Genomic DNA, 27,631 nt, shown 5'->3' with positions numbered 1-27,631 from the left:
CAACCCTAAGTGAAATGTCCAGCAACATTTCAAAGCTTAAAAAGCAATTCTAAATTTTAGCCATTTTGTCTGTCAGTTACACCATTGATCTGAAACAAGACCAAATGCGCATACATTATGTACAATTTTACTTGCTTTCTAAGGAGTTTTGACTGCCCATTGCAATTAGGCTGGGATATTGAAGCACTCAAGAAAAAGGAGAGATCATTGTGATTACCTTGTATGACCATCATGGTTTCCATCTTCATTCAATACTTTATTGTAGATATCTCTAAGTCTAAACTGTGTCCATAGTGGCCTTGCATGGAGTATAAAAGTGCAGGCCAGTTCAAAGCATATATTGTGTGTGTACATGTAACAAAGACAGTGATGAAGATAAATTACATCGTGCTCTTTTATCTTTGGACCGCTCTGTGTATTCAGGGATGCATTATGAAAGCCATGTCAATACAAGGAATCTGGTATGGTGTGCTGGGTTGCAAGTAAACAGTTTAAAGGGCATCATACATTGCATACGTGTATATTGTACACGTTGTGACAGTGTGCCTTGATACCCCGTAAGGCTTTCAGTGAAAGGAGGCGCATCAAAGGAAGGGGAGCCTTGGTCAGTACAAGTGATGTAATGAGTGGAGTGTACTATCATGCTTTGGCTCCATAATCTGCAGTCAGATCAGCAACAGAAAATGACTCGAAGTAATGTCACATGTAGTATACGGTATCCATGAAGATCTGTTGTCCCCTCTTTACTAGAAATAAAAATACCTGGTGCATTTTTCATGTCATAGAAAGATTTACATGTGAAATTGTACTAAATATTTTCCCTTTTTGTCACTGTTGTATCAAATGCTATGGGTGGGTACAAACTGTACGTGATTGATGTAAATAATACACATGGAGACACATTAATACAGACAGTGTTAATATGTCTCTAGAGCTTTCACATACTCTCCAAGTTGTCATTTTCAAAATTGCAACATCCCATTCTCATGCCATGAGGATAAATATTGCAATTTGTAATTTTATCAGCGTGCAAATATTTGATGAGCTGGACTCTAACCCAGTTTGTGTTGTTTTTCACATTTTCAGTTGTTAATGCCATTGGCATTGTAAATGCTCTTTCTTGCACTTTGTTCATTGTACTGTACTTACAATCTCTTAATCGCAACAGTGAGATAAAAAGAAAACTGAGAGCCTACAAGTAGTTGCTTTTATGGCATCAAAGTCGTTCATGAAATTCTTTGCCTTTTATACTACAGTGGTGTGGCTCAGAGTAGAAAGAGAAATACAGTTCCAAGTTTTTGTAGCACAAAATGTAAGTTAAGAAATTATCTCCAGTGGAAAACCCCGAGTTAGAGCTCAAAGTTTAGAGTTGATCCAGTCACGTAGTATATTTCCTTCCTTCCATATCCCTTTGTGTCACCCACTGAAGGTGGAGGCAAGTCTGAAGGACCCAGTCTGTCAGCTGTCCATCTCTAGAGCATCACAAATACACAAAACTTTTCCCTCTATACCCAAGTCCTGTTCTCATTGTATTCAAAGTAACATGTTGATTGGGGTCGCAATCAGGATTAGGACCAAAATTTTGAAGTTTTTACAGCGTGAAAAGAAATAACGTGCTATTTTGCATGATTTAGGTCGCAATTCAAATTGCGCTACCATGTGCGATTTATTGCAAATAGACACAAAGATGTAAAGTGAGGATTTGGACCACACACACAAAAAAAAGAATAAGAAATTTGATATCTCTCAATGCACTGCACATATTGCTTCTTGCTATTTTGACCAGCTGTGGTGCGCTGCGGTTACTGAATTGGCAGTGTGATGTAGTGAGCATGTATGCTATTATGTACATGCGCAGGTCAGCTCTTTGCAAATAATCAGGACTCAAGCTACTGTACAAAATGTTTTACAGTAAGAACAATGAATAAAAAAGATGTGACCCTGATCACTACCCAAACTGAAATTTTTGCGATGAGAGTGGCAAACGTTTCAAAAATAACCTTGTAGCAGCTACCCTCATGACGTGAGCCTTTCCAAGGTCACTTTTTGAAGGTGCAATGGTCATGTCATATCGCACTTTATAACACCCTGCGAGGCTCTCTTTGCTGACAAGTAACTTAACAACACTTTAATTTGAACAGCAATAGTGATACCCTTCAAATCCCAGGCTACTTGCTGTAGTTCCTTTTTTTTTATATATATAACTTTGGTGTTCATAACAATACAGAAGATTGGACATTCAATGTTTTTAACCATGGAGAGTAACCGGAAAAAGAAAAAGAGAAAACAAATCTGTTATCTTTTAAGTTAAATCTCTAAGACATGCATTGCCTTGGATTTCAGGCTTAAAAGGAATTATGATTTCTTGCATTCAGTTCTGAAACATTGTACTTCATAAAGTGTCACTTGTCATGAGGGAAAGGTACAGGTAGATTGCGATGGGATAATACAGAAATTGCATGCATAATAATATGCTCAACAGTATATGATGCATACACCTGTACTAAAGACAAAAGGTCTCTGACAATATTATACCATGGTACATTGTATGAAGGTTAGATATTTCAAGTCCGCCCATAAATGGCCATTGATTGATAACATGCATGGTTCAATTCCGTTCACCTTAGACTACTAAGGTTGAGGTCACTGTAGTCTAGTCTTTAGACTTGGTGAATAAAAGTCCAGTGATCTTTGGTGTGTATGTGAAACAAAATGAGAGATGTCTTGATATGGGTTCAGAAATTTCATTGTCAATGTTTTTAAAACATTCAAAATTCAGATATGGTTTTACTGTGGTTCTGCCTGATGAAAAATTGTAGCCTGTATTTCTGTATTATTCCAAAATTTTGTATTGTTGCTTTGGATTGGTTGCCCATGCATGTCCATGATATGATGAATTTTGACCAGTCAAATCTTCTATAATTTTTGGGGAGGTAATAAGTATAAATTTGGATTTATTGTACATGTTTCTTAGAGTTGTTTCAAAGCATTTATTGAGTAGGAAAATAGTAGTTACTGCTCAAATATAGCAAAGTGTTGTGATGTTTGGAATATCATTTTCATTTTCAAGGTTGTCATTTCCAGTACGTGTACCTCCAAAATTGTATGTTGATTAGGTCAGATAGTTGTATTTAAACAAAATGGATTTTCACAGATAGGCTTGTGTAATACACATGTGTATTTGGCATACTTTATAGTAAAAGAAGGGAACTTTTTCCCCCATTCTGCATGGTGTAGGTTACAGCAGTATGTGTAGTCAGTTTTCTGATGAATTTATGAACATCTTTAAAAAAAAAAAGTTTTGTGGTGATATGGAAGTCTGATGATATAGACTAGCTGAGTCATAGCTGGAAGCATAGAAAGGTGTGGAGAGGACATGCAGGAAGTGTAGTAAGGCTGGCTAAATATCCCTTTAATTACATCCAAAATAGCAGCCCCAGGGACAATCTAGTCTTGTACTAGACTGGTCTTTAGATTGCCAAAATAGAAAAAGACGGATCAGGTTTTGCCGTAATTTTTTGCAATCCAGTGTTGGGATTTTATGTCTCTTATAAAATCCTCACCAATAGAGTTTCTGTATTTATGATGACAGACATTACACTTGCACTAAAAGGCTGTACTCCAACACTGCCGTGATTTACTCCTGTGTGCAAGGAGAGAAAAACAACAACCAAGTGTCTGAAAATGTAGACTTTGTCTTACCAATAGCCAATAGGGATGACTAATAGTTCTACTCGTCTCTCATGTCACAACTGTAGAAAGTAGGTTCATTCAGTTGTGCAGTGTTCACGGGAAAGTCGGCCTTTGCCCCACGCAAAATCCCGTCGTGGTAAAGCTCTCGAGTTTTTTGTACACAGTGAAATTCATTTCCAGTACTATTTATTGTTTCATTTGTGTCCATGGAAACATTTTGAGTACCTCCCACTGTGCTGCATATTCCTCAAGTATTCAAAGAAACTGCCTAGTTCAAAGAAATGCTACCTTTTGAAGGCTGGTTAGGTGAAATCAACTAGAAAACTGCATGATAAGGCTGTTGTGGATTCTTGTGTGTTCTGGATATTCTAGTGGACAGCAATGTCATCTCACATTGAGTCAGAGTGCAGGCAGATATCCTAGCTCGACGCTGCTTGGGATATACGCCAGTTTGCACTTGCAATTTGTGTTAATCGGAACCGCCGTGTGTGGAGTCTGCTTTTCTCTCCTCAACTGGACTTCCTATTCCCGTCTGCTGTGAATTTGTTTTATCAGATGGGATCAATGTACAGATCACTGAGGATGTGAGTTGTCATTGTATATCTTGCATGGTTTCCCTGCAGTGGGCACATTGCTACTTGTACTATACATAGTGGCTGTCAGTACCAAGTGGATTTATAACTAGGATGGTAGGAGAGACTGGCTCTCGTATGGCTCAGTAGATTAATGTTACTGTAAATGTCACTCTGTGTTTGCAATATAAACCAATGCTTGTGTATGTCTACGTGGTGTTTGTGAGGTGCATTTTGTCCCCCCCCCCCCCCCCAAAAAAAAAAAAAAAAAGAAAAAAGAAAAGAAAAAAAAAGGTGATTCCCTTTAGGTATGTGTGTAGAATTATTTGCAAAGTGTTTTTAATGTTGGATACTAGTTTTGGAAAAAAACAACTATAAAGGCAAATATAAAAACATTTTCATTCACTTGTCAAATGAAAAGACCATAAGTATTACTGTGTAAAGAGTCATTCTGTTTATGTCTGTAGTTAGTCTATTCTGATTTATGTTGAGCAGTGATGTTTGGAACTGAACTATGATTTATTTTTTTATTTTTTTTTTAGTATTGTTGACAACTTGTATAATGTAATACCCTGGTCAGTTAGCGAGACAAGGAATGTACTTCCAAGAATTGGGACTGTCATGGCTACATGCTGTGCTGCAGCTCTGTTTTATGGAAAACTCTTCCACAACTGAAATGATTGCAGTTCCAATAAAATGCAATGTACATCATCTTGATTTTAACATGATGTGGCTCTAGCTGGCTTTGATTTTAGCATATTCTGCAATGATAGCAAGTTACTGGTGTAACAGTTGTGGATTATGTGAGTATAAACAAAACTTCAATTTGCATTTTTGTGTGAGAGATGAGATTGCTATGACTGGCAAACTAATGTTTACAGGGAAGCTCTTTGCCTTCTTATTTTGGACCAGTGCTGTGGCCGTACAGGTCAATCAGTGTGTGGCAGAAAGAATGCCATTGAATTTGTGAATATCAGTATGTTTTCGTTCTTCTGGGCAGATAAAAGGTGCTATAGACATTGTCCTTAATAATATGCTTTTCTCTTTTCTTTTTTGTGTGCAGGCATGCTGCCTCAGACACCTTCGCCATGTTTTGGAGGTTTGGAATGCCAACTACGTCACATATTGACACGCTACTAGAAAAAGAGGTAAGGTTCTTAATATATTGGGATTTCCCAGTGTGGGTGTGTTGAAATTCTTTTTGAGAAATGATGCATGGAGAAATTATTTTATAAAGGGGGGATGTTATAAGGGGTGAAAAGGAATGTGCAAAACAAGGGAAGTAGGTTGTGCACATATAGTGTAGATGCTTGTAGGCAAAATTTTACAGAAATCAGTTGGTGTATGAATGCCCTCATTACATTATTTGTAACTTTGCTTTGTGGCTTAGTGAGTTGTAGCTGGTATGGAACATCTTCAGCTTGCCAGCCATGTTAACCATCGTAATACAGGAGTGTATGAGCTGTTATTTTTCTTCTTTTTTATCCCTTTGAAATGAGAGATGGAGGAGGGTGAGAATGACTTTAAAATTTCTTCTGTTTTGTGGCATCAATGTTATAAAATTTGCTGCCTTGTAACTTCTTGAGCATTCCATAGTTAAACTGGTATTTCCCTCAGGTTGGCTCATCAATTAAAAAGTGATGGGATAATTACAATTCTGTGGCACCCATCAATCAGCAGAAGATTATATGATTCATATGCTGCCGAGGAAGTAATTCATTTGGTGCCGCATACAAAGTAAGATAGTGAAGTGGAAGTCATATGATATATGTGGGCTTAGTGCCCTCATTCCGCTCGTCTTCTTGTCTGTGAAACCCTTGTTCATCCTGGAGGTTGACCTGATGTAACTGTTGTAAGCTCAGCCACAACTAGTAGATATTGGGCAGTTGCAGGATTAGCACAGCGTGCCTTCTTTTGACCCTAACAGCTCGTCCACTGATGACACAACGTCAAATCACTTGCAACCTGCGGGTATACCAAATAGTAAAGGGCCTATGAATCACTGTTGGTGACCACCGTGGCCCGAATTCACGAAGGTGGTACAATTGAAACCATGGTTTAAACCATGGACAATTTGTATGGAGCGCCAAGTGTCGCATGGCATATTTCGTTGCGAAATCACGAAATGACAAATGTCAACAAAATGAAATGACTGATTTTGTAATGAAATAGGCCATGCGACACTTGGCGCTCTATACAAATTGTCCATGGTTTAAACCATGGTTTCAATTGTACCACCTTTGTGAATTCAGGCCCTTGTGTCCAACAAATCCTTTTTCATTTTCGGATTTATTATGACACATTATGTCAGTGTAGAAAGAAGTTAGACAGTTCTCCTTTTCTGCACAATTTGTTACCAAACTGGTGTAATTATCTCACCAGTCTCTGAATGTCTTCAAAATATCTTGTGCGTGTGTGTGTTTTTAAATGAATAATGATGCACAAAAAGTGTCCTGTATTATATCAAATATTGTAGAGATTTCATAACGGTGTGACTGTGACTTTAATTAGGAAGGGAATATCAATCAGAAATATTTTGGGGATTTATTTTGTGTGCAAAAGAATGAAAGAATGGATACAGTTGTGATGCAATGACATCTTTGCCTCATGTAATGAGCATTCACAAATATTTTGGGGATTTATTGTGTGTGCAAAAGAATGAAAGAATGGATATGGTTTTGACACAATGACATCTTTGCCTTTATGTGCATGTCATCACAACCAAATACCACTGTTTTGGAATACATGACACATCAAAATCCATACCCTAATTTTTTGTAACATGTCTATTTCTAATGAAAATGTGGCTATTCATTACATTTGACTCTAGTTAAATCACATTTAACATGGAGTTTAGTCCACTTCAATACATATACCTACCACCAAATGCATTTCTGTAGCAAGGGCCACGTAAATACCGAGTTGCATGCTACTCACAGGTGAAATTGACTCCTGTGCAATTGCTGCATCAGGTGGTTCTTCCAGAACACCTGTACAAAACCATTGTGCTCTCTTTTTTTCCCCTCTTTTCCCCCCTCTCCCCATCACGTAAATGGGATTAAGCGTTCCTGATGGAGGGGATATCAATGTAAATGATGCGATTTCCATTCCTAACTGAAGAAACGGAAGACTCACATGCAGTCATATCCTGAGCGTTGGCTCGGTCTTGCTAGAGCCTGGTTTATTGCTTTTCAACATGACACTTAATGTCGCAAACCATATCATCATGTACCTGAGCATCTCCCAAGTTGTTATTATTGAACTGTAGAGACTTCGCTTTATGTGTTTGTTTTTATCTATATTCTCTTGTCCACTATTGCAAGAACAAAATGATTGCATATTGTATTATTGCCATTACTCTCTTGCAGGAGTTTGTTGTATTGAGATGTAAGAGTATTTTGAGTAGAACTATGAAGGTCTGCCAAGATGTTTAAGGGAGCTAAAAAGTAACTTCATCTGTTTTAAAACAATTATTTGTGAATAGTAATTTTGCTGTTTTTTCCATTGATTGCTTCTTCAAAGCAGCAATGAAAGGAGCAGGCGAAACCTCACTGTTTGTTGGTTGATTGGTTGGTTATTGGGAGGGAGAGATCTATTCTCAAAGACTACTGCACTGGCACCCAGTTGATGATGTTCTTTATCTCATGATTTTTACATACTCTCAATTTATTCTGATTGAATATTACAGTATTGGTGAAATGCCTGAGAGTGATAACCCTTAAAGAAAGCATTTTCATCTGATTCATCTATGTGTGCCTTATGTTTTTTCACGTTGCTTTTCATTCCAATCAGGATGTGAATCTTACAGAAGTACTAGAGGAAGACGACGTATTGCAAGAATGCAAAGCACAGAACAAGAAACTAGTTGACTTGTAAGTAAATTTTGACCCTTGTAAAGGAATGCCTGTATTTCAAGGCTTGTAGATGATGGAAGTATAACACTAGCTCACATGTATAAAATGACTGTCGATGGCAGCTCAATGTCGTAATTTGTGATAAAGAGATCACAGTGATAAACTGGCATTAATCTGAAGAAGTTGGTGCAATGGACCTCAGATTTGAATTTGCAGTAATATCAATAGTTGTCACTTTGGCATGTTGATTGTAGCTTATAGAGCACATGATAGACAAAATGAATTGCCAATTTGAATTGTTGTTTGCAATACAGTTTAGGAGCTGCTCTGAGTTTCGGAAGCAGGAGACAAAATTTTTGTGGAGAACAGTGAGGCACCACTGATTATTATATCAAATCAAATCAAATCAAGTCAAATCATTCCGAGACCATCCCGTACGTGCTGCTAAGTATTGATGTTAGATTACATCCATTCATGTACTCACACAGTTACCTAAAAATCTGTAAGATGACTCAGTGCATAATGTAAGTGACTTGCGGGCCTTGCTGTTACGTAATGCTAATTAATGCGAGGATAGACTGCTAGATGTAGTAACCTTAATTGTCGCCTGCGGTGTGAAAAAAAAAAAAAACGGTCTGTACTCGATCAGGTCCCTGTGACAGCGTGTTCTGATGCTTTATTGTGAACCAGTTCATATTTTAGTTAGGTGGTCAATGTCAATTTGTATTTCTTTATCATCAAGTTGTTGTAAATGTATATGTTTCAGTGGTTATGTTTTATGTACAAGATGAAAATGTGAACAAGAGCTTTATGTAACATAATGTATTTCCGTTGTTGCACCTTTGGCTATGTTTACTTATTCCAATAATCATACAATGCATGAGGAATGTATGTTAATGTGCTTTGTAAATGCTTTTTGGTGCAACTTTCAATTGGCCATTCAGTGATCACATCTTACAGCAAGATATCTTGAGGCAACCTTAGAGCGCAACAGGCATTCAGAGTAGATTAATTGTTTTCTCATGTTATGCTGTTTATAAGAAGAGCTGGAGAAGAACTCAACTTTGAAAAACTTACTGTAAAGCAAGATATTTTCTCATGAATTTTCTGTTTTTTGTTTTACATGAAATTTTTGTGAATAAGAGCGGACAACCTTTTTTCACGGCATGAAATTTCCGCAAATTGTCACGGGCAGTAATGCATACAGTGTAGACAAGAACTTTTTCCTGCATTTTTTTGGCTCGTGAAATTCATTCCTAAAATTTGGGATATTAAAATGTGCACAAATATTCCTGGTTTTACAGTGCTGTCTGGAATTTTATGAAAGACTGAATCAGAACTAACTGTAAATAGTGCTTTGTACATGCTGTTGGTGCCAGCAAAGTTGTCAAATCGATATTACCAAGCCACATAGTAAAGGAAAATGTCTTAAGTGATAGATACGTAGGCTAACATTAAATGTGTTCATTGCAGAGATGTTCAGATTTGCTAGTAAGAAATTCATTCACTACCTGTAAACATGCTTTGTTTGTGTTCAGCCTTGTGAGGACAGATGTAATAGAGGAACTAGTCAACCTGATCACAACTGAACCGTCCCAAGACATCCATGAGTCAGTACAGTACAAGAACCCCAACATGGCCTGTGAGCTCCTCACAGCTGATGTAGCTGCTATATGTGACAAACTCGCAGATACCGAGGTGAGTGGGTATTTAAATACCTGTATGTGATGTTCTACACCAGTAAACTGTTTCCCTTCATGAGAGTCTGTGAAATCTATTGTATCTTATTATAGGGAAAGCGTTTTGTCATTGAATTAGCTTTGATAGCTGTAGAAGCTAGACAGAGAGAACTACATTGTAATGACAAGTATCTTATGTGTGTCTACACAGAAGGGCAGTGAGGGACTTGGGGAGTGTCCAGCTACACATTGTGCTTGTTGACTCATATTTTTTTTTCCAAACCTGCAGTTTTGTTATGATGTATTCAATTTTAAAATTAATTTTTACCAAAGTTGAAGAATGTTAATGTCTAGGAAAGATGTACCTGATTGTAATTTTATTGGGTTAGTTTAGTTTCTTTTTCTTTCTTTCCTTTCGTGCTATATTATCTTGTTAAGTGACAAAATGTATGTTTTGCAGTATCTAGCATTGATCATGCATTGAAGCAAGTGATATTTACATGGCATGATATTTTATCACCGAGTATGCCATGTCTTCTCACATCCGCAGACGGCATTCACTAAACTCTGGTCATTTCTGGACAAGCCGGCACCACTCAACCCCCTTCTAGCAAGTTTCTTCAGTAAAACAATAGGCTCCCTGTTGTCAAGAAAACCAGAAGTGGTTGTGGAGTACATCAAAGGCAAAGAAGACTGCATAGGTGTTCTCCTGTCACATCTAGAAGTCTCAGCAGTCATGGACCTCATCCTTAGGCTAATTACCTGCATCGAGTCACCCGAAATTAGGATAGCATTCCTCAATGTAAGTCCACAAGTCGGTTGTGTCGAACTACTCGTACCGGTATCGATTCTAGTATTGCTGTATACCATCAGAACCCAAAGCTAAAGAATTTGCACTTTCTGGTTCTCCATTGACAGGTAATCATCATATCCTACATCCATTAATGAATTCATTCAGTCATTCATGTATTCATTCAGTCATTCATTTATTCATTCGCCTTAGTTATCAGAATTATGCCTTCTGCAATCAAGACACTTATTGTAAAAATGCAATTCCTTACCATACCAATGTGCACAGCAACATGTCACTAGCTTTTGAAAAGTGTTGTAAAGAGTATAGGAAAAATGGTTACAGATTGCCATATCACCAGTGTCATTTATCAATTTTTCAAGTCAGTTACCTTTATGGCATTTCCATGCACTGTCACAAGAAAGATGAGGCATAAGAGTGTTTTTGTAATATTATTTTTGCTATATATACTGTATAAGCTCTTATTTTTGTCACAGAGGTCACAGACATTTTTGCGAGATGTTGTTTTTTGCCACTTGACACCGAGGATATCGTAGGTGCACTATTACCATAGCATATGACAACCTTTTCGCGTGTAAAATTTGCAGTCCAATAGTGATTCGTGAAATATTAAAGCCAGCGAAAATAACAGCTTGTACAGTACTGTGTCATCCAAGGGATTTCAAAGTGCGACATATCAAATAATTTCATGTATGTATGGTGTATATGTAGTATATATGTTTGTATATATATATGTATATGTATATGTATATATATGTGCTGATATTCATACTTTACCAACTTTTCTTGGTCTTTTCTCCACCCCCCTTCCTGGCAGTGGTTAAATGAGCAGAGATTCATTCAGAGACTAGTAGATCTTATAGACGCTGAGCAGTCAGAGGACACACACAGCAACGCAGCACAGACGTTATGTGACATTGTCAGACTCTCCAGAGAGCACATGTCACAGCTGCAAGAATGTGCCGAGAACGATCCTCTCCTCACTGCTGTAGAAATGTGAGTGCATTTGGTTTTTGAAGCTTGTATTTCCCTTTTGCAAATGTCACAAAACTTTGCATGGCGGAAGAGAAATGTTTCCCAACATCATACATGAAATCTTAGGGTACTGATTCCAGAGTTTTGAGAAAAAAGATGAAAAATTAACCCCACGTGACTCAAGAATACGCCCCTCTTTTGTACCAAGAATAACAATGGGATATTTTCTAGGTCTGAATAAATTCACTGGAAGTCTTTAGAATTTGTACATCCTTGATCATTAGGAAGTTTCCAGTTTTATTTTAGGGAAAGTCTGAATTATCTACCTCTACATTAGACCAGCATATAAAGAGTAACTTATTATATCAGGATTGCTGTGAAAAGGGCATACAATCATTAATTCAAAGTTTATTTCATTTCCATCTGTGGCTGATGGACAGAGCAATTAAGTTGTTCTGTCCATGCTCTTGGACAACTTGTTACTTTGCAGTTGTGGTGTCATTCTGAATTGGTAAGTTCCATCGAAAACTTGATGAAAAACTGCTCATGTGTCTGATAGAAAATATCAGACCATGAAGTGAATAGGTGTGGTGAAACTTCATTCAGTTATTTGCAATCAATGACTGGTGTTACCTCAACTTTGCAATTACTAAAGTATGAAAAAAAAATGAAACACTTGTTGTTTTTTATAAATTTCATTATTTGATTAATGTAGTGAGTCAACACTTAGTGTGTAAATGTTTGTATTCTATTTATTTATTTTATTGGTTTTGTATATTTCACAGGGAGGAGACGGTGTCAGAGCTGCTAGAACACATGTTCAAAGGAACATTATCAGAGTCTGCAATAGTCAATGGTATTTCAATTTTGCTGTCATTACTGGAGTTTAGGAAACAAGGGTGAGTGGTCTGTTTCATACACATTCAATCTACATCTTTTATAATGCTGTTGAGTTTAATTCCGATGCATGCAGAGGGAGAGAATATGGTTTGTGGCAATACTGTACAAATACAAAGCTTCTTTTTTTTTTTACTTCTCTGGAAATGGGAGAGTTTATGACAAGGTCTCAAAGCATCTTTTGTTGTTTGAATTGCAATGGAGTATTACTGTACGAGCTGAAATTTTTGCGGTGGTTTTATTTTCGCGAATTTCGCGAATCGCCTTTGACCCGCGAAAATAACAATACGCGAATAGTTTAGTTCAGTCAGACCCTCGCAACCACAAAATTAACAACGCGCGAAAATGTCCTCCAAGTAGCAATTCGCGAAAATATCCATACGCGAAAATTTCAGCTCATACAGTATGTGAAGGCATCGCCTGTGAGTACTAGCATATGGAAGTTTTAAGCAACCTGCATTTAACCTCCGTTGGTGAAGAACCAGTAGATGATATTGAATGCCGCTCATACTAACCTTGACACACTGCTTTCGAGTGAGTAATTGCAGCTCAGGTAATTATTTGTTTACACCTGTCATTTCTTGGCTTGTACGTCTTCCTTCTGCTGGGCTTTATCGATGCAGACAAATAGGCCAACTGTTGCCCCGGTTGCGGTTGCAATCTCGGGCGTGTCAGTGGCAAGTCATGCATTCGTAGCGCAGTGCTGCATTTTTTTTACCACGGCCTTTTCATTGGGGGGGGGGGGGGGGGGGGGGGGGGAGGGTATGTGGGAATGTGTGATCACATGTTGCCACATGTGTGTGTGAATTATAGCCACAACAGTAGGCTATTCAGAGGTTCTGTATGTTGATAGCTACGCATGGGCCCAAAGCTCTCTCAAGATTTCTGATTTTGCTCTGGGATCTGATGAAGAAGGAAAAATGGAGTGATATTTACCTCTATATTAACATCACTCTGCCACAACCTTCCAGCTCATGCCTCATGCTCTATTATAGCCCCTGAGAGAGTCTTACAAATGAGCACTAAGTGCTCCCCTCCCAAGTATTCCAGTGTTTGCGGTAGTCCTTGCTGTAAACCACGACACGTCATTGCTTGTAATTGGGACTCTCATCCCGCCTCGCGGATGATCCCCACAAAGATGATGAGGCTGTGGATTTGAAATAGGGCTAAGCCTGCTTGTTGATAACTTGTGGAATGGAGGTATATTCCTCAGAATGAAAAGAAAAGGGAACGTGGATTTGAGCAGTCTACTTGACCTACATTCCTTCTACTTCATATGGCGTTACCTATAGCAGAATTTGAGATTGAGGAGTGTGTGACTTTAAAGAATGGACAAACAAACTATTCTATCTAGAGTAAAGTTTTTAAAAGACAAAAATTGGTATGAAGATGCCATGCACTATCAGCTTTTATTAGTTGACATGGAAAAGTACTTAGTAATTGCACAGGGTACCTCTCTTAGAGTCAATCTCAATTTTACTGTAAACTTCATGAAAATCATCAACCCAAGTACAAGGAAGGTGATGTTAAGTCATGCTACAATTAGAAGATAATTCATTAGCTACACTGACCTGTAACTCTGAAAACTATGTTCATGGGAATTTTGATTGGACAAAAGTTTAAATTTCACTTCCCCTCTGCAATCTTCTTTTTGTTGCTGAGAACAAATTATCTTTAATGAGGTTTTTGTGCTATGCTTTCATATATTGTGAAAAATGAGGAAAGCATTAGGTATGTCAGATTTACCTGTGCTCAGTCGCCTTCAAGGTTGATTGCTATATTCCATGACAAGCATTAGCATTTTGCATTGTCACTGGAAAATTGAGCACTGCATGTTTATACAGCTAACTTCGTTTGGAGTTTACCACTGTTTCATTGTATAGTTTTGTTTTATACTCAAAGTCTTTGCATAAGAGGACCTGTAAATCACAATCTGTACAGAGTCGTCCCAGACGAGATAAGGTGTTGACATATGTAATTCATCATAAGATCTATTGTTGCCCTCATTACCTAATGTTTGAGATTTGTGCTTTCTTATATCTTTATATGCACAGGGCTGCCTGGGCGCTGACCTTTGGTCCTGATGGCCAGGAGCAGATGACCCAGCTCGATGCGGAGAGACTAGCCAGGGGTGTGTGTGGTACTCTGAAGTCTGTCGTCAGCAGATTAGCTGACATGCATCAGTTATTAGAGGATCCAATTAGGGTAAGGACCATCACCACCCGTCATACTATCCACTCATGTTTGCTTACCTTGCTGTACAATGTGCATTGTGATGTTTATTATCGCAGTAGTGGTCCTAACATGAATTTATGTAGCTGATGCTAATACAGAGATGGATGTAAGAGACATGATGCCTTGTTGGCCTTGGGAGATGGCAGTTTGAATGTGAAACGCTTCCAGCGTGACCGCAGTTTATCTTTACGGCAGCAAGGTTGTATTTTATCATTGTTGGTTCCAATGCAGTAGGAAGGCTGACAGTGCATATCTATTGGAGGTTTTCGTAGTAACTTTTAGCCACAAAACCACCATGAGGTCACAGACAGGATGGGATTAGTTATGTGCATTTTTCAGCTTTTGTATAAGGTTGAATCTATTGTTGATATTCTGTTCCAATTTCAAAGCCCAAAGGGCATAGTAAAATGTTGGTAATGCATGTTATATCTACCTTGTCTCTGTATATGGGGGATGGGGATGTTTGGCTGTATGTATGGCTAAGTTAGTGTAGTGTATAATTGCCATCCTTTCTTGTAATTGTAGGGAACTTCAACAAGGTGAAATTTGAGCATGTTCTTTTTTATTCTGAAGAGCATGACCGTTAAGTAGTTAGTGAAGACATCACTGTTTGCATACAACTGTGTATTGAATTTAAAGGAATGAATATCTCCATTTTGAGCAGACAAACTGTTGCTGTTGAAGCGTGTTAACTAATGATTCCCTCTCATATTTCTCAGAAAACAGCAATGTCGACAACGGTAGGGAAGCTTGAACCGCCCCTGGGCAATGTGAGGTTACAGATCAGCAAGCTAGTATCGTCACTACTCATCACAAACACAGCAGCAATCAATGCAGAGTTGGCAAGACTCGGGACCATCAAGAAACTGCTGGTAAGAAGAAGAAGCCCAGTCCACGAGTTGTGTAGGAACTTAGCCTTTGCTTGTACATGTGACTGTCATTTCTTTCTTTCTTTCTTTTTTAGAAAAAAAAAATTAAATATATTGAAGCCAGTTGGTAGCTGTGTAGGATGTTACATGACAAGAATGAGGAAATGGTGAGAAGAGTGAGTTTTGTTTTGTTTTTCCAAGAATATCTGCACAATAAGAAGCTTTGTTTGCTGCAACGTAGCTTTGAATGTGCCCTTGGTAGGCTTGCTATCATTGTTGCATTATCTACTGTGCTGAATGAAGCAAAATGGCCATCTCATTGAAACCTGTAATTAGCTGTCATCATCGTGCATTAGCAGGAAGTGATAGGACAAAGCCTCCTCTTGACAGTTTTGGTTTCAGTTTTATGATTTCTCCATTATGCCCTCTCTGTTGCATTCATTATTGTTCTCAAGTTAATTGCATCCTATGTCCGTTGGGAGGTAATTTCACTCTTGATGCTATAACTCTGACAAGGGTTATATTGACTGATTTAATCTTACGGAGTGCTCAATAGAGGCTCATGCTGCAGAGTGTATTTTACAGTTTCAAGAGTGAAAATCGGTTTACATTAAGTGACTTTCCTCTTAACCATACATACATTTGTAAGTCAAACTACTGTGTTCTTAGCCTCCGTTTTCTGTTTTGCTGTGCCGATAGGATCTCTTCTTCACATACGCATGGAACAACTTCTTGCATTTAGAAGTGGAGAAGGCAATCAGTACGATATTGTCGAACAACCCTACAGAATCGGAAGAAGGGAAGACACAGCATCCACTTCTGGTTCATGTAAGCACCCACATACTTTGTACTTTGCCTCAGAAAAGAAAAATGTTATATAGATGATGACTGGCGGGGAAGGGAACATACCGAATGTTCCACCCAAAGGGTTTGAAATGCTATTGAGGGACTTATAGCCTTCCGAAGTAGCATTTCAAACCCTGAGGGTGGAACGTTTGGTACATGTTCCCGACAACAAAAGTCATCATCTGTTATATTATATGGGTTAGTCAAATCTGCTTTTCCACATTGTATGGAATAGACAAATTTATCCTATCATTTGCGTGAAAAATGTGATCGTTCAATTGTTTGGTATCGTTTGTCATTTGTTACGTGAAAATGTTTTCCCATGGGAGAACATTACAAGAATGTTCTGCCCATAGGCGAACATAACCAATGTGCCTCCATCACGTGACTGTGTTTAGCCAATCACTAACCGGTATTTGACTTTCCCATTTGATATATATGTTTGAAAGACATTTTACTTGCACTTGCCATAAATCACAAAGGTGTATTTTTATATGTCCCGTTTTGTGCCCGAATTTTGCATGACTCTGAGTTCAGGTAACAAACTAAACAGCTTTGACGAGCGTGGCAAAGACAGCTATGTCATTAACTTACTGTGACTGATGCATAACATGATAGCTCAATGACATCATATTCAAAGTAATTGTGAAAACTCTGTGTTTGTGTAGTATTTTTGATTGTGAATCTACAATGTATTTGGTGAATGTGTATACCTTGCCAAATTTTTATTCAGGGTCCCATTTGACTTATTTATCATTGGAAATTAGTGTCTAACCGTAGTGGTAAATGCGTTTTGAGGATTATTTCTTTCTGTCAGCCAGAGTTGAAACAGTGTCATCAGGAAGAAAGTGTTTAAACCGTTCAAAAAGATGGTCACATTTTGCACATAATTTGCTGCTTTTGCTGCTACCATACCATGCACATTTCATCTGCTCAGTGCAGCAGTTATGTGAAAATATTAAAAGTAAAAAAAGAAATCTAAATTTTTTATATTTTTTTTTCCGATTCAATATACAGTATAGATAAAAAAAATACATGTAAATATGAGCACATTGTGCAAAGGTGCAGAAATACAAACAAAAACAATGAAAAATTGACAAAACAGGAAAGTATTATGAGAAAAAAAGAATAAGGAAAACAGATAGAATATAGGTACAATAAAAACAAAAGCTCATTGACACTGTGTATGTGGTTAACCAGAAAAAGGTATGCGCGTAGAAAGCCAGAATAGGCTTGTTATGTTGCACATACCCCGTAATATAATCGTTATAAAAACTAACTCGAATGCTATTATGATATGTACCTAAAATCATCTTGGGTGTATAACAGCTCTTCACAGAGTGCAAGCTGATCCCCAGGGTCATGGAGGCGTGGGAGGAGAATGACACACTGCAGAAGCAGGGGCGCTCACGGCGGGGTTACATGGGCCACCTCACCAGGATAGCCAATGCCGTGTCACAGGAGATGGAGAAAGGGTGCAACAGCGAACAGATCAAATCACTCTTCCAGGGTGAGTGGACGATGTCAGGCTGGCTTCTAGCTACAGCTTTTAGCAACGAGGATAAATTTGCATTTGTGAAGTCTGCTGTGCTTGTGTTCTGCAGCATCAGCTTTGGGGGTAGTCATCCATTTATTAAAGAAACTCAACAGCAACAAAATCACTATGCTGGAGGTCACAGTTTTAACCCTAATCGGGCCGGGCTTTTTTGGCTATGCTAAAACCGGAGGGGGGGGCGGATTCTGCTCCCCCCCCCCCCCCCCCCCCCATGATCTTGGCCATCGGTGGTGCGATCGCGACGAAATTTGGCATGCATGACACCTACGTCATAATCTACAAGATTGTGTCATCAAATTTTTTGAAACAATTTCTAATTTTAATTAATTGATTATGCAAATTAAGCTCAAGATCATATTTTAGCCTAATTAAAAGCATTGAGAGTCTACTTTTTGGTCTGTAAATCTGTTTTAGCATTCAGTATTCAGCAATTGTACATCACAAAAACTTCCAAAACTCATTTCAATTCTTATGTATTCAGAATTTCTTATGTATTTCTCTGTTTTTCAACTTTTGTTTTTTTCTTTGTTTTTTATTGGAAATTGTCTCTGACCACTTTTCTACCATGATTAACATAAAATTAATCAATGAAAGTGATTAATTGTAAAAATAATCAGGTTTTAATGACTCTAATGACGGAGCACTGTTTTCCATAGGAAATGTACACAAAATCACAAAATGGTGCCTGTTTTGGGGGGACATGCCGTTACAAAAATGGGCATGGCTTTGAAAAAGTATGCGGGGACATTGCACATTTGGTCTCAAAAGTTGCGCGACTTGAACGAAGAAAGTTCAGAAGCCTTGCGACGAGACCTTCTCGCGTTACAGAATTATAGCGTGAAACGTCAACGGGGGGGGGGGGGGGGGGGGGGGGGGGGGGGGGGGGTGGATTCTGCCCCCCGGCACTGTTAGGGTGAAAGGCACAGGGCAGCAGCCATAACATAGTTCCCCTTTGTATAGTGCCTTTGTGTACCTGTGTTTGAAGGGACATGACATGCTAAATGCTCTGCAAAATTCTCTCTGTTTACTTCCTGAAGTAAAACTTAGGCATGCATGCTCTGTGTTGGATTACCACAGTGTGAGATGTGTGAATGATTTGTGATGGCACTTGACTATGTCTTCGTTACTGTCTCGTTCTTGTGTTTTGTTCTGTACAGAATACATTACTGAAGAAGTCAGAGAGAAGTGGAACACGTTTGTCGGAAGCAGTCTAGCTGATGCCAACAAGAGGAATCTAGTAGAATTGGTGAGTCAAAAGGGCACACAGTGACCTCATTATGGGTCCCATGTGAGCACTGACAGTGACGTGCTGTTCATCTTTCTCGTAATTAGGTACAGCGTATTTGGGGACATAGCGAGTTGTCGTTTTGTAATATTTCAAGCGTGGAAATACGTGATGGCTTTACCTACCAGTACCTGGGTGATATTGCCAAAGTGACATAAGAGACAGAGCTGCCAAGTCTTCTGATTCTTCAGGAGGCTTTCTGAAAGATTGACTATCTCCTCCTAATACATAATGGTAGAATTTAAGAACCTCTCTGATTTGGGAACCACTTTTGTCCACTGAGATACATGTAACATGCAGGTATCTCCCTGAATACTCTTTGAAAGCTCCCTAATTTTGATGGGTGAATGTTAGCAGCCCTGTAGAGATTATGTCTTTACATCAGACAGGAGAAGAGCAGCAGTCGTTAACTGTGCAAACTCCTCATCACTCGCTTGTCCGTGCTGTGCCTCTTTTCAGGTTGGTTCACATCCGCTGCATTCGTCGAGTGAAGACGATGACTCAGACTTCAAGGACATTGATTTCGGGAAGGACACTGCTCTCCAGCAGGTGAGAATGCCACCTCTCTTGTTGTGCTCTCTCAGAAGGAGGGGGGGGGGGGGGGGGTGTCGCAAAAGTGTTTACAAGATTGTGTTGACCCAGATGTCTTGAAACTTTGATAAAATCCTACAGCCAAACAGTGATGGCACTGGGGAAATGCTCCTGATGCAGTCTCAGTTGAAAATGCCAAGGACCATGGGAGGTTGAAGATGCTTGGGTACAGTCAGGTTTTCTTTCCCAACAAATATTCCTAAGGAGCTTGCTGATGGATCGTATGTTTCTAGATTTGGGATGAATTATTATGTATGTGATGACTAAAACTCGAGCTCATTCTTCAAAGCAATTTGAATACTTATTGCTTGGGGGATTTATCTTGTTCAGAGAAAGTAAGGTACAAATAAAAATTTTCTGTTGATAGAAATAACCTTAGTTTTGATAAATCAGACTCCTATCACATTCATTCTTGGGGACAAAAAAAAAAAGATAACATGGTCATAATGTTGTAGACACTAGTAGTGCATACTCAAAGGATGCTGAGAAGCGAATACAAAATTTCTGTGTGATGAATGCCAGCTAAATTGATGAATTTTTTGTTGAAAAGTGAAGAAACACTTTTGGAGAACACAATATTTGTATTACATGTCATATTACTGAATGTCCCGAGATCCTCCATGGCCACAGAATCCCAGTACTGACAGCATGACTTGTTCACATACTCCGTCACCTATCCATAATTCCTCACTCCTGTTCCCATTTGACAACAAAAATTAGCCACAGTCACGTTTGCATGTATCATTGATCACTCACACAACAGTCGTATAAATCAGAATGACATTTTTACTAGACTTCGAATTATGGCTGCAGATCATAAGTGTATGAAAGAAAACTTAAAAGCTGCTCAGGCCATCTAAACTTCCATTTGATTTGGTACATTTTTCATAACGGTAATTGCTAATTACAATTGCCAAGGGACAGGGTAATTACTGGACATTGGTGAACTTTTTACGGGATTTAATAGTACAAGCCTGTTTAATGTGAAACTTTGGAAGATCTTGAGATAGCTTAGTAGACTCTCAACAAATTATGGGGTTAAGCATTGCTCTAATTGTTTCAGTGTCGATTATGTCCCTAAATATTATGTGGATGTATGTAGAAAAAGCGACAAGTTTTCTCCCTGTGACATTCTTCCAAAGAGACTCGTATCATCCTTTAGTTGATTTCACATGAAGAATGTATATGTATGCATGTCATTAGCTTAATACTTTGGAAAGGAGTTTTGCTGAGGGCCTTTTGCGTAAAACTTTTGACCTGAGAAAAACTTGGGTAAGAACTGGAAACTCAGGCTGGTATGATTCTGCCATGACGAACACAGGAAAAACTCTGTTTAACTGTAACCCGAGTTTTCTTATGTAAAAAGTTTTATGTTGCAGGCCCCACATATAGCACATTGCTGCAATGTAACTTCCCAGTGCGTTCTTCTTGAGGGTGAATCCTAGAGTTAACATTTTTGTCCTTTTTCATATCACTTCTGCCACTTCAGACATGAAGAACTATAAAGAATGATTACAGTGGCAGATCTATTGGAATTTGATACCCAGTTATCAAATTTGAATGTCCAGAGAGGGAAAAAAACATAAATATAGATGATGTACTGTTACCAATTACCCATCATTGCATAACTTTGCAGTCACTCAGAGATCATTTTCCAACTTTGCCATGTGTGATCCTCATTAAAATCATCTTTCTGCTTTAATATGGAATTGTGTCATCAGCAGCATCTAATTCAGAGTGTTCACAGCTCCCTCATTTTGATCCGTTTCTTTCAATTTTACTTTAATCATTGCCATGTTTTAAGTTTTTAACACCCACTCTTTCATTTGGCCTTGTTACACAAACAGAGATTCCACCCCCCATTTTATCATTAATCACTTCCCCCTTATTTGGACATCCCAAACCTCAATACACCCATGTGCTGAGACAATGTAAGCAACACACATAGCATCTCGAACCCTCTCTTTGGCCATGCTGTATGTATGGCAGGCCTTTTCCGATTATCAGATGCAACAAATGACGTCCCATTTTATTGACCAGTTCGGCTTCAACGACGAAGAGTTCGCAGAGCAGGAGGAAAATGTGAAGTAAGTGGAGCATACTTCCCTGTGATTTTTCACCGTGGTTGCTGTGGTTGTGTGGTACTATTAACATGTCATATATATCTGCACCCATTTCTTTCCATTGCTGCTCTATTCAGTGGTAATCCCCTTTTGCCTTTTTCTTTCTCTTGCTGATCATGCCCTTTTGTGTTTATGCTGTTCTGTAACAGTGTAAATATGTGAGTTCAGTTAAATGGCTTTGTGTTCAAGTGTGTACAAATCTTCTTTTGTTTTGCCCAATTTCTGTTGAATCTTACTATTCTTTCCATTCTCAAGACTTCAAATGCTGCTTTTGCTCTCGTACAGCCCTTGACCACCAATGTCAAATGCTCGATCTGCTTTGGCTAGTATTTTCACTTCATCTTTCTTGGACTTTTGTGCAATCTGAACTATATCTGCAAACCCGTCAGGAGATCTAAACTAAACCCCTAAGTGCTTTTGATCACTCCTTTGACAGAAATAGGCTTCTTAATTGTCCATGAATGTCTGCTTGTGTAGTTACCCCACACCTTTTTAGCTCCTGTGTGTGAAACATTTTTGTAAGTTTTTGTGTATTGTGTGACACTGTGTTGTATTTTCCACCAGTCTGTTTATAAACCACTTTGTATAATAAGTTGTGTGTCTTACCATAATGTGTGTTGGTAACACCCCATTCATACAACAGTACACTCAACTGACTCTCTCATGCTACACCCCGTCTATGTTAGATTGTATTTTATGTTTAAACTAAGAACCTCTAAAGGTTAGCAAGCTGATAAAGGGGAATGTTGTTCCCAAGTATAAATGGCCTAAATAGTCTCAAGATATGGATGTATGATCTTGTGTTATAACATTTGAATGAAGAGCATGCAAGCATTGGTTGTGGAAAATTGCCTCAAAGCAAAGTTTCTGTTTCATGTTTCCGAAAAGTGTTCATCTGATATTATACCCTTCCAATCACCTTTCACGACAAGCATATATCTATAGGGCATTCCATCTTTGGTGTACGTATCAAGTAATTTATGTATCAACTTAGTTTTGGTGATATTCATTTACAATAAAGGGTTCAATGAAGAGAGATGATAATGTTTTAATACTGGATTATGCTAGATGTCGTGCCATTTGTCAGTGAGTTCTACAAATCAAGTTTTCAAGTGTTTTAGACTAGAACATTTTTCCTCATGACTTCTATCCTCTTTTGTAAATCTGCATTTTCAGTTCCCATTTAAATGTTGCCTTGGCATTTATCTTTGACAAGTCTTGTTTGAACTTTAATGATAGATTGTTTGAAGTAAACGTACGTAATGAAAAGTAAATAATTTTTCTATGATAGTTCCAACAGTAGTGACAATAGTTTGTGCAGTTTCTTAAAGCTTACAGAGAAATGAGACTTTTATGTGTTCGTGTTAGTACAATACCCTTTTTATACTGGTAACAAGACGTGATGTGTACATGCAATATATGTTGGATTCTTTGTAACTTTTCAGTTTCTTGATTTTGGATTTGTTTACAGCAATCCATTCGACAGGACATCAAACATTAATTTCTCAATATCGGCGAATGAAGATAATGTGAGTATTCGATGTATCTGTTTCCTGCGAAGGTAAATGTGATTAAATCCAGTTATTTAATCTGATCCTTGTGGAATTACTCACAATAGTGGCTCATTGTATTGATCATAATAATGTTGCATTGATTGTGTATTTTCTGTGACATTTTCGATACGATTTAGAAGAAGTTAATTAGGGGAAACATTCTACAGGGTTCGTTGACTGTCATAACGAGTACCTATTTAAATATTAATCTATGTTTTAACCAATTATTTAGAAATTTCATTTTCGTAGTCATTACTTCACTTCATTAAAGTTTGCATTGTGCAGAGTATTGTGCAGAGTATTGATGATTTTTTTTAAAGTTTGCATTGTGCAGAGTATTGATGATTTTTTTTTAAATTATCATTACATTATGTACGAAGACTAGGAAGGAAGATCATTTTATAATTTCTGCTGATTTTTTGATGCCATTTTGGGTGTTGGGGGGCAAAACAAAAGGAGAGATGTTCTTATGGCAGTCTGCTCTCTCTCTCTCTCTCTCCACAGCCCAACTCGGCTCTGTTTGAGGCATGCTGCAATGAGAGAATTCATCCCTTCAACGACAGCAACAGTGACGAGGAGGACATCTGGGAGGAGAAGGAGCTGACGTATTCGGCCAACAACGACCTGAGGTCAAGGTAGGGTGTCGAGCAAGGCAAACTACTGTATACGCTGTTATTTTCGCGTACAGATATTTGCACGAACGAGGAAAATATGGACATTTTCACGGGATGTTGTTTTCGCGAATTGACGGTGACGCTAACAGTAATGTAGTATTACCAGAGCGCGTGGAGACATTTTCACATGTTAAATTCGCAATCCAACTGTGACTCGCGAAATTCGTGAAAATTAAACCTCGCGAAAATAACCGCTTATACAGTATCTGTGCCTATAGTGGGGGCGGGGTGGGGATGGGGGAGGTCTGGACTGGAGCTGCAGTCTCGTGTTGGCCAACACGACAGAGTTTTGAATCTCCTCTATCCTTTCATGTCTGCTGTATTTATGTTGTAGAGTGAGAGTCATTACTTGGTAAAGTACTAGTATCAGCTTGGCTCCCTTTCTCTGAAAGAGATTGATAAGTAAAGATAACTGGTCTGACACCGTGGTCCAATGGTATTCCCATTTTTAGCTTGCAAGGTAAATTCCAGTCTCACAAATATTCGTTTGACCTGATTTTGGTCTCTCTGCAGCACTTATTATTGCAACACTGCAATATACTGGAGTCTAATCAACGTATGTGACATATTCGGTACATCAAGAATGATCTTTTGGTGCTTTGTGCAAAAAAGGAGAGGAGTAGACCGACTGCCTGACCAATTGCAATTACAAATTTTTTCGTGCATCTTTCTGCTCCACAGCGACGTGGCAGGCAAGAACGACCTCGGCAGCGATCAGGCTAGTCACAGTAGTAGTAGTGATGAGGAAGAGGAAGGGGAGGAGTCGAGGGAGAACAACGCCGTGGAGGACTTCCCACCCGTCGAGAGACACAGCCAGGGCGTCTCCTCAACTCAAGGGGCAGAAGAAACTAAGATGGATGTGGACTCAGAGAATAGTAAGTTGACAGAGCCTTGGCGAGGGAAATAAGAATAAAATGAACTTGATTCTGTGCTTTGCTAGTGAATGTACTGCATTTGCATACTTGCCAACTGTCCCTATTTGATAGGAACATTAAAAGTGCCATCTTCTGACTTTTTCTCAATTTTGTCCTTACTTTTTCTTCAAAATCTGTATGTAGTAGCAAATGGGAAATTAATATTTCTTAGTTTATAAGGTTGGCAAGTATGCTTTTGCAGTCCCCTAGAATCTGAAGAGTTCCTATCCAAAATGTGCTAAATCCACTGTCATGGTAATGGTTGTATTTCACATTCATATAAGTGAATTCATCAATGATTTTATGTCCCATAGGACTACCCCATGATGGGATAAAGAAAATGTGCGTCAGAAATATGTACACATTTGCACTGATTTTTAAAGATTTCGTGGTTTAAAAAAAAAAAAAAAATTCTGTATCAAGCACCTTCCTAATAATCACATACTATGTGGGTGTTCTTGGAAGCTACACAGCTAAGAAAGCTAGCTGGCTTCGCATTTCTCAGGGGTCAAAGTACGGTCAAGCATGGACACTTGTTTCTGAATGAATCTAGCTCGATTTAGCACCTTTTGGAACAAAGCTCATTTTTCATAGCCCAATTTCTCCATTTTCTGTCTAGAATTTCAGTACTTTATAGAGTCTACCTATGGTACTACTAAAAATGAATACATTTCTGTAAAAGAGTCCAGTTTGATTAAAAAAAGAAAAAGAAAAAATGGATTTAACACCATTTGGAAAGGAAGTCTCTGTTCATGGCGGGGCTTTGGCTGGAAAGTAGCAGTGTTCCATTGAGAGGATACAGAAACCTTTGCGTCATAGCTTGTGATTTGGAGTGAGTCATTTCCTGGCTTTGTCGAGTCACTTTGCTGTGTTGGCTCCACCAATCATTCAGGTCAAATCCTCCATTCTTGCTGGCAGGAGTTGGATTTTCTGTGCATCTGTCAGTGGGGAGGGGCATTATTGTTCAGTTGTTGATGAAAATTTCAAGGAGATAGAAGGAAAGCTTCACATGTGTTTCACAATCTTGCATGGTGACCTGTTTACTGCTGTCAGTAGATGTCAGCTGTAGTTAAGTTTGTATATGACCATTACATTTCACTAACAGGAAAGAGAATTATATGCAACCAATTGCAGCACTGCGTTGATGAAAGTTGAATGAAATCTGTTGAATTGTATTCCATGCCTCTTTCCTGTACCCCTTCCCCTACCCCCTTCAGAAAAAGGAAGAAAGAAAAGAAACATAAGCTTATGAATAGGGAAACTGAAAAGACACAAAATGTTCCCCCGAAGTTAGGGAAAACCCCTTTGCCAGTTAAAGCTGCATTATCTTGGGAGCGTGCCAAAAAATCTGATGTGGTTTACAAGAGGATGAAATGGTTCACTTCCTTCTTAAAATCCCCCACACAGCTTGGACTGCCAACTTTGACCAAGCCCCCATGGACTCTGCGGTGGCCATGGACACGACGCCGAGCAGCTGGACGCAGGCCACTTCCTCAACGGGAGAAGAGGACACGGGGTGGGCAAACTTCAGCGAATTCAACGCCAATTTCCCCGATGATGGGTGAGTGAGAAAACCCTGTTTGCGTGTGGACTTAAGAGAAAATCCAGTCCAAATATAAGTTAGTCTGATAAGAAAGAGTAAAATATTACGAGTTCAACGGTATAAATTTGATTGAAATCGGATGAAAAATAATGAAGTTATGACATTTTGAAGTTTCGTTATTTTTTGGGGAAACGGTTCTTGAACAGTCAATATGAATATGCCAATGGCAAAGTGAGCATGTCATTCCCTCACAACCTACCATGTAGTTAGTACATAAAATTTTGAAATTTCCTGTTTTTCATTCAACGCAATTATGCCCGAGGCTCAAATCCTCGTATATCTAACTAATCACTATTCTGAAGTCATTCAACCAAGTATAACGTCATGTTTCAGACTTCAATGACAGAAACATTGAATTTTTGTCATTTTCTTGTACATGATCAGTGGAAAATTGTGAGGGTATGACATGCAGCTGACATGGTTAGCTCACTCATTTGCATAGTCATATCCACTGTACAAGAACGGTTTTGCAGAAATTAGCAAAAGTTCAAGATGTCATAACTTCCTCATTTTTCATCCGATTTCAGTCAAATTTTTACCGTCGAACTCATAAGATTTTACTCTCTTTTTATCAGACTAACTTATATTTGGACTGGATTTCCTCTTTGAAGTCAGTTCATGATGGATGATTCAGCCACCTCATGACAAATTTGTGTAGCATTCTGTTTAGTACAGCTGAGGAGTGCAGACAGAGAACGTAATGGCAAATCAGTCATTTTTTGCAGACCCAACAACAACTTCAAGCCTAATAAAGATCACTTGTTACAATCGACAAAGGGTCATTGGTTTTGCAAAGAATACTTCTTGCAGAATATTCAGCTTATTTTTGTATTGTCTCAAGTATGCCAGCAAAAGAGCATGTGCAAGGTACAGTGCAGAAATGTATGAATGTTGCCCAAACA

At 38.6% G+C, this 27,631-nt stretch overlaps 1 protein-coding gene across 1 annotated transcript in view; it reads left to right on the top strand.

Moving 5' to 3' along the window:
- Positions 1–27,631, top strand: part of LOC139715881 (serine/threonine-protein phosphatase 6 regulatory subunit 3-like) — a 44,024-nt gene that overhangs the window by 9,189 nt on the left and 7,204 nt on the right. The window contains exons 2-18 of the mRNA XM_071627431.1: positions 5,329–5,413; positions 8,058–8,137; positions 9,658–9,817; positions 10,349–10,600; positions 11,427–11,605; positions 12,370–12,483; positions 14,536–14,686; positions 15,436–15,588; positions 16,285–16,413; positions 17,761–17,941; positions 19,144–19,232; positions 19,731–19,820; positions 21,852–21,949; positions 23,457–23,514; positions 24,043–24,173; positions 24,894–25,087; positions 26,534–26,687. Of these exons, the coding sequence (XP_071483532.1) occupies positions 5,329–5,413; positions 8,058–8,137; positions 9,658–9,817; positions 10,349–10,600; positions 11,427–11,605; positions 12,370–12,483; positions 14,536–14,686; positions 15,436–15,588; positions 16,285–16,413; positions 17,761–17,941; positions 19,144–19,232; positions 19,731–19,820; positions 21,852–21,949; positions 23,457–23,514; positions 24,043–24,173; positions 24,894–25,087; positions 26,534–26,687 (2,298 nt within the window). The remainder of the gene's footprint in view (positions 1–5,328; positions 5,414–8,057; positions 8,138–9,657; positions 9,818–10,348; positions 10,601–11,426; positions 11,606–12,369; positions 12,484–14,535; positions 14,687–15,435; positions 15,589–16,284; positions 16,414–17,760; positions 17,942–19,143; positions 19,233–19,730; positions 19,821–21,851; positions 21,950–23,456; positions 23,515–24,042; positions 24,174–24,893; positions 25,088–26,533; positions 26,688–27,631) is intronic.

The sequence above is a fragment of the Diadema antillarum genome, unplaced genomic scaffold (genome assembly GCF_040938485.1).
Source record: "Diadema antillarum isolate AM-2024a unplaced genomic scaffold, OU_Dant_1.0 scf00000057, whole genome shotgun sequence".
Taxonomy (NCBI): Eukaryota; Metazoa; Echinodermata; class Echinoidea; order Diadematoida; family Diadematidae; genus Diadema; species Diadema antillarum.
This window is presented reverse-complemented; position numbering and strand designations above follow the sequence as displayed.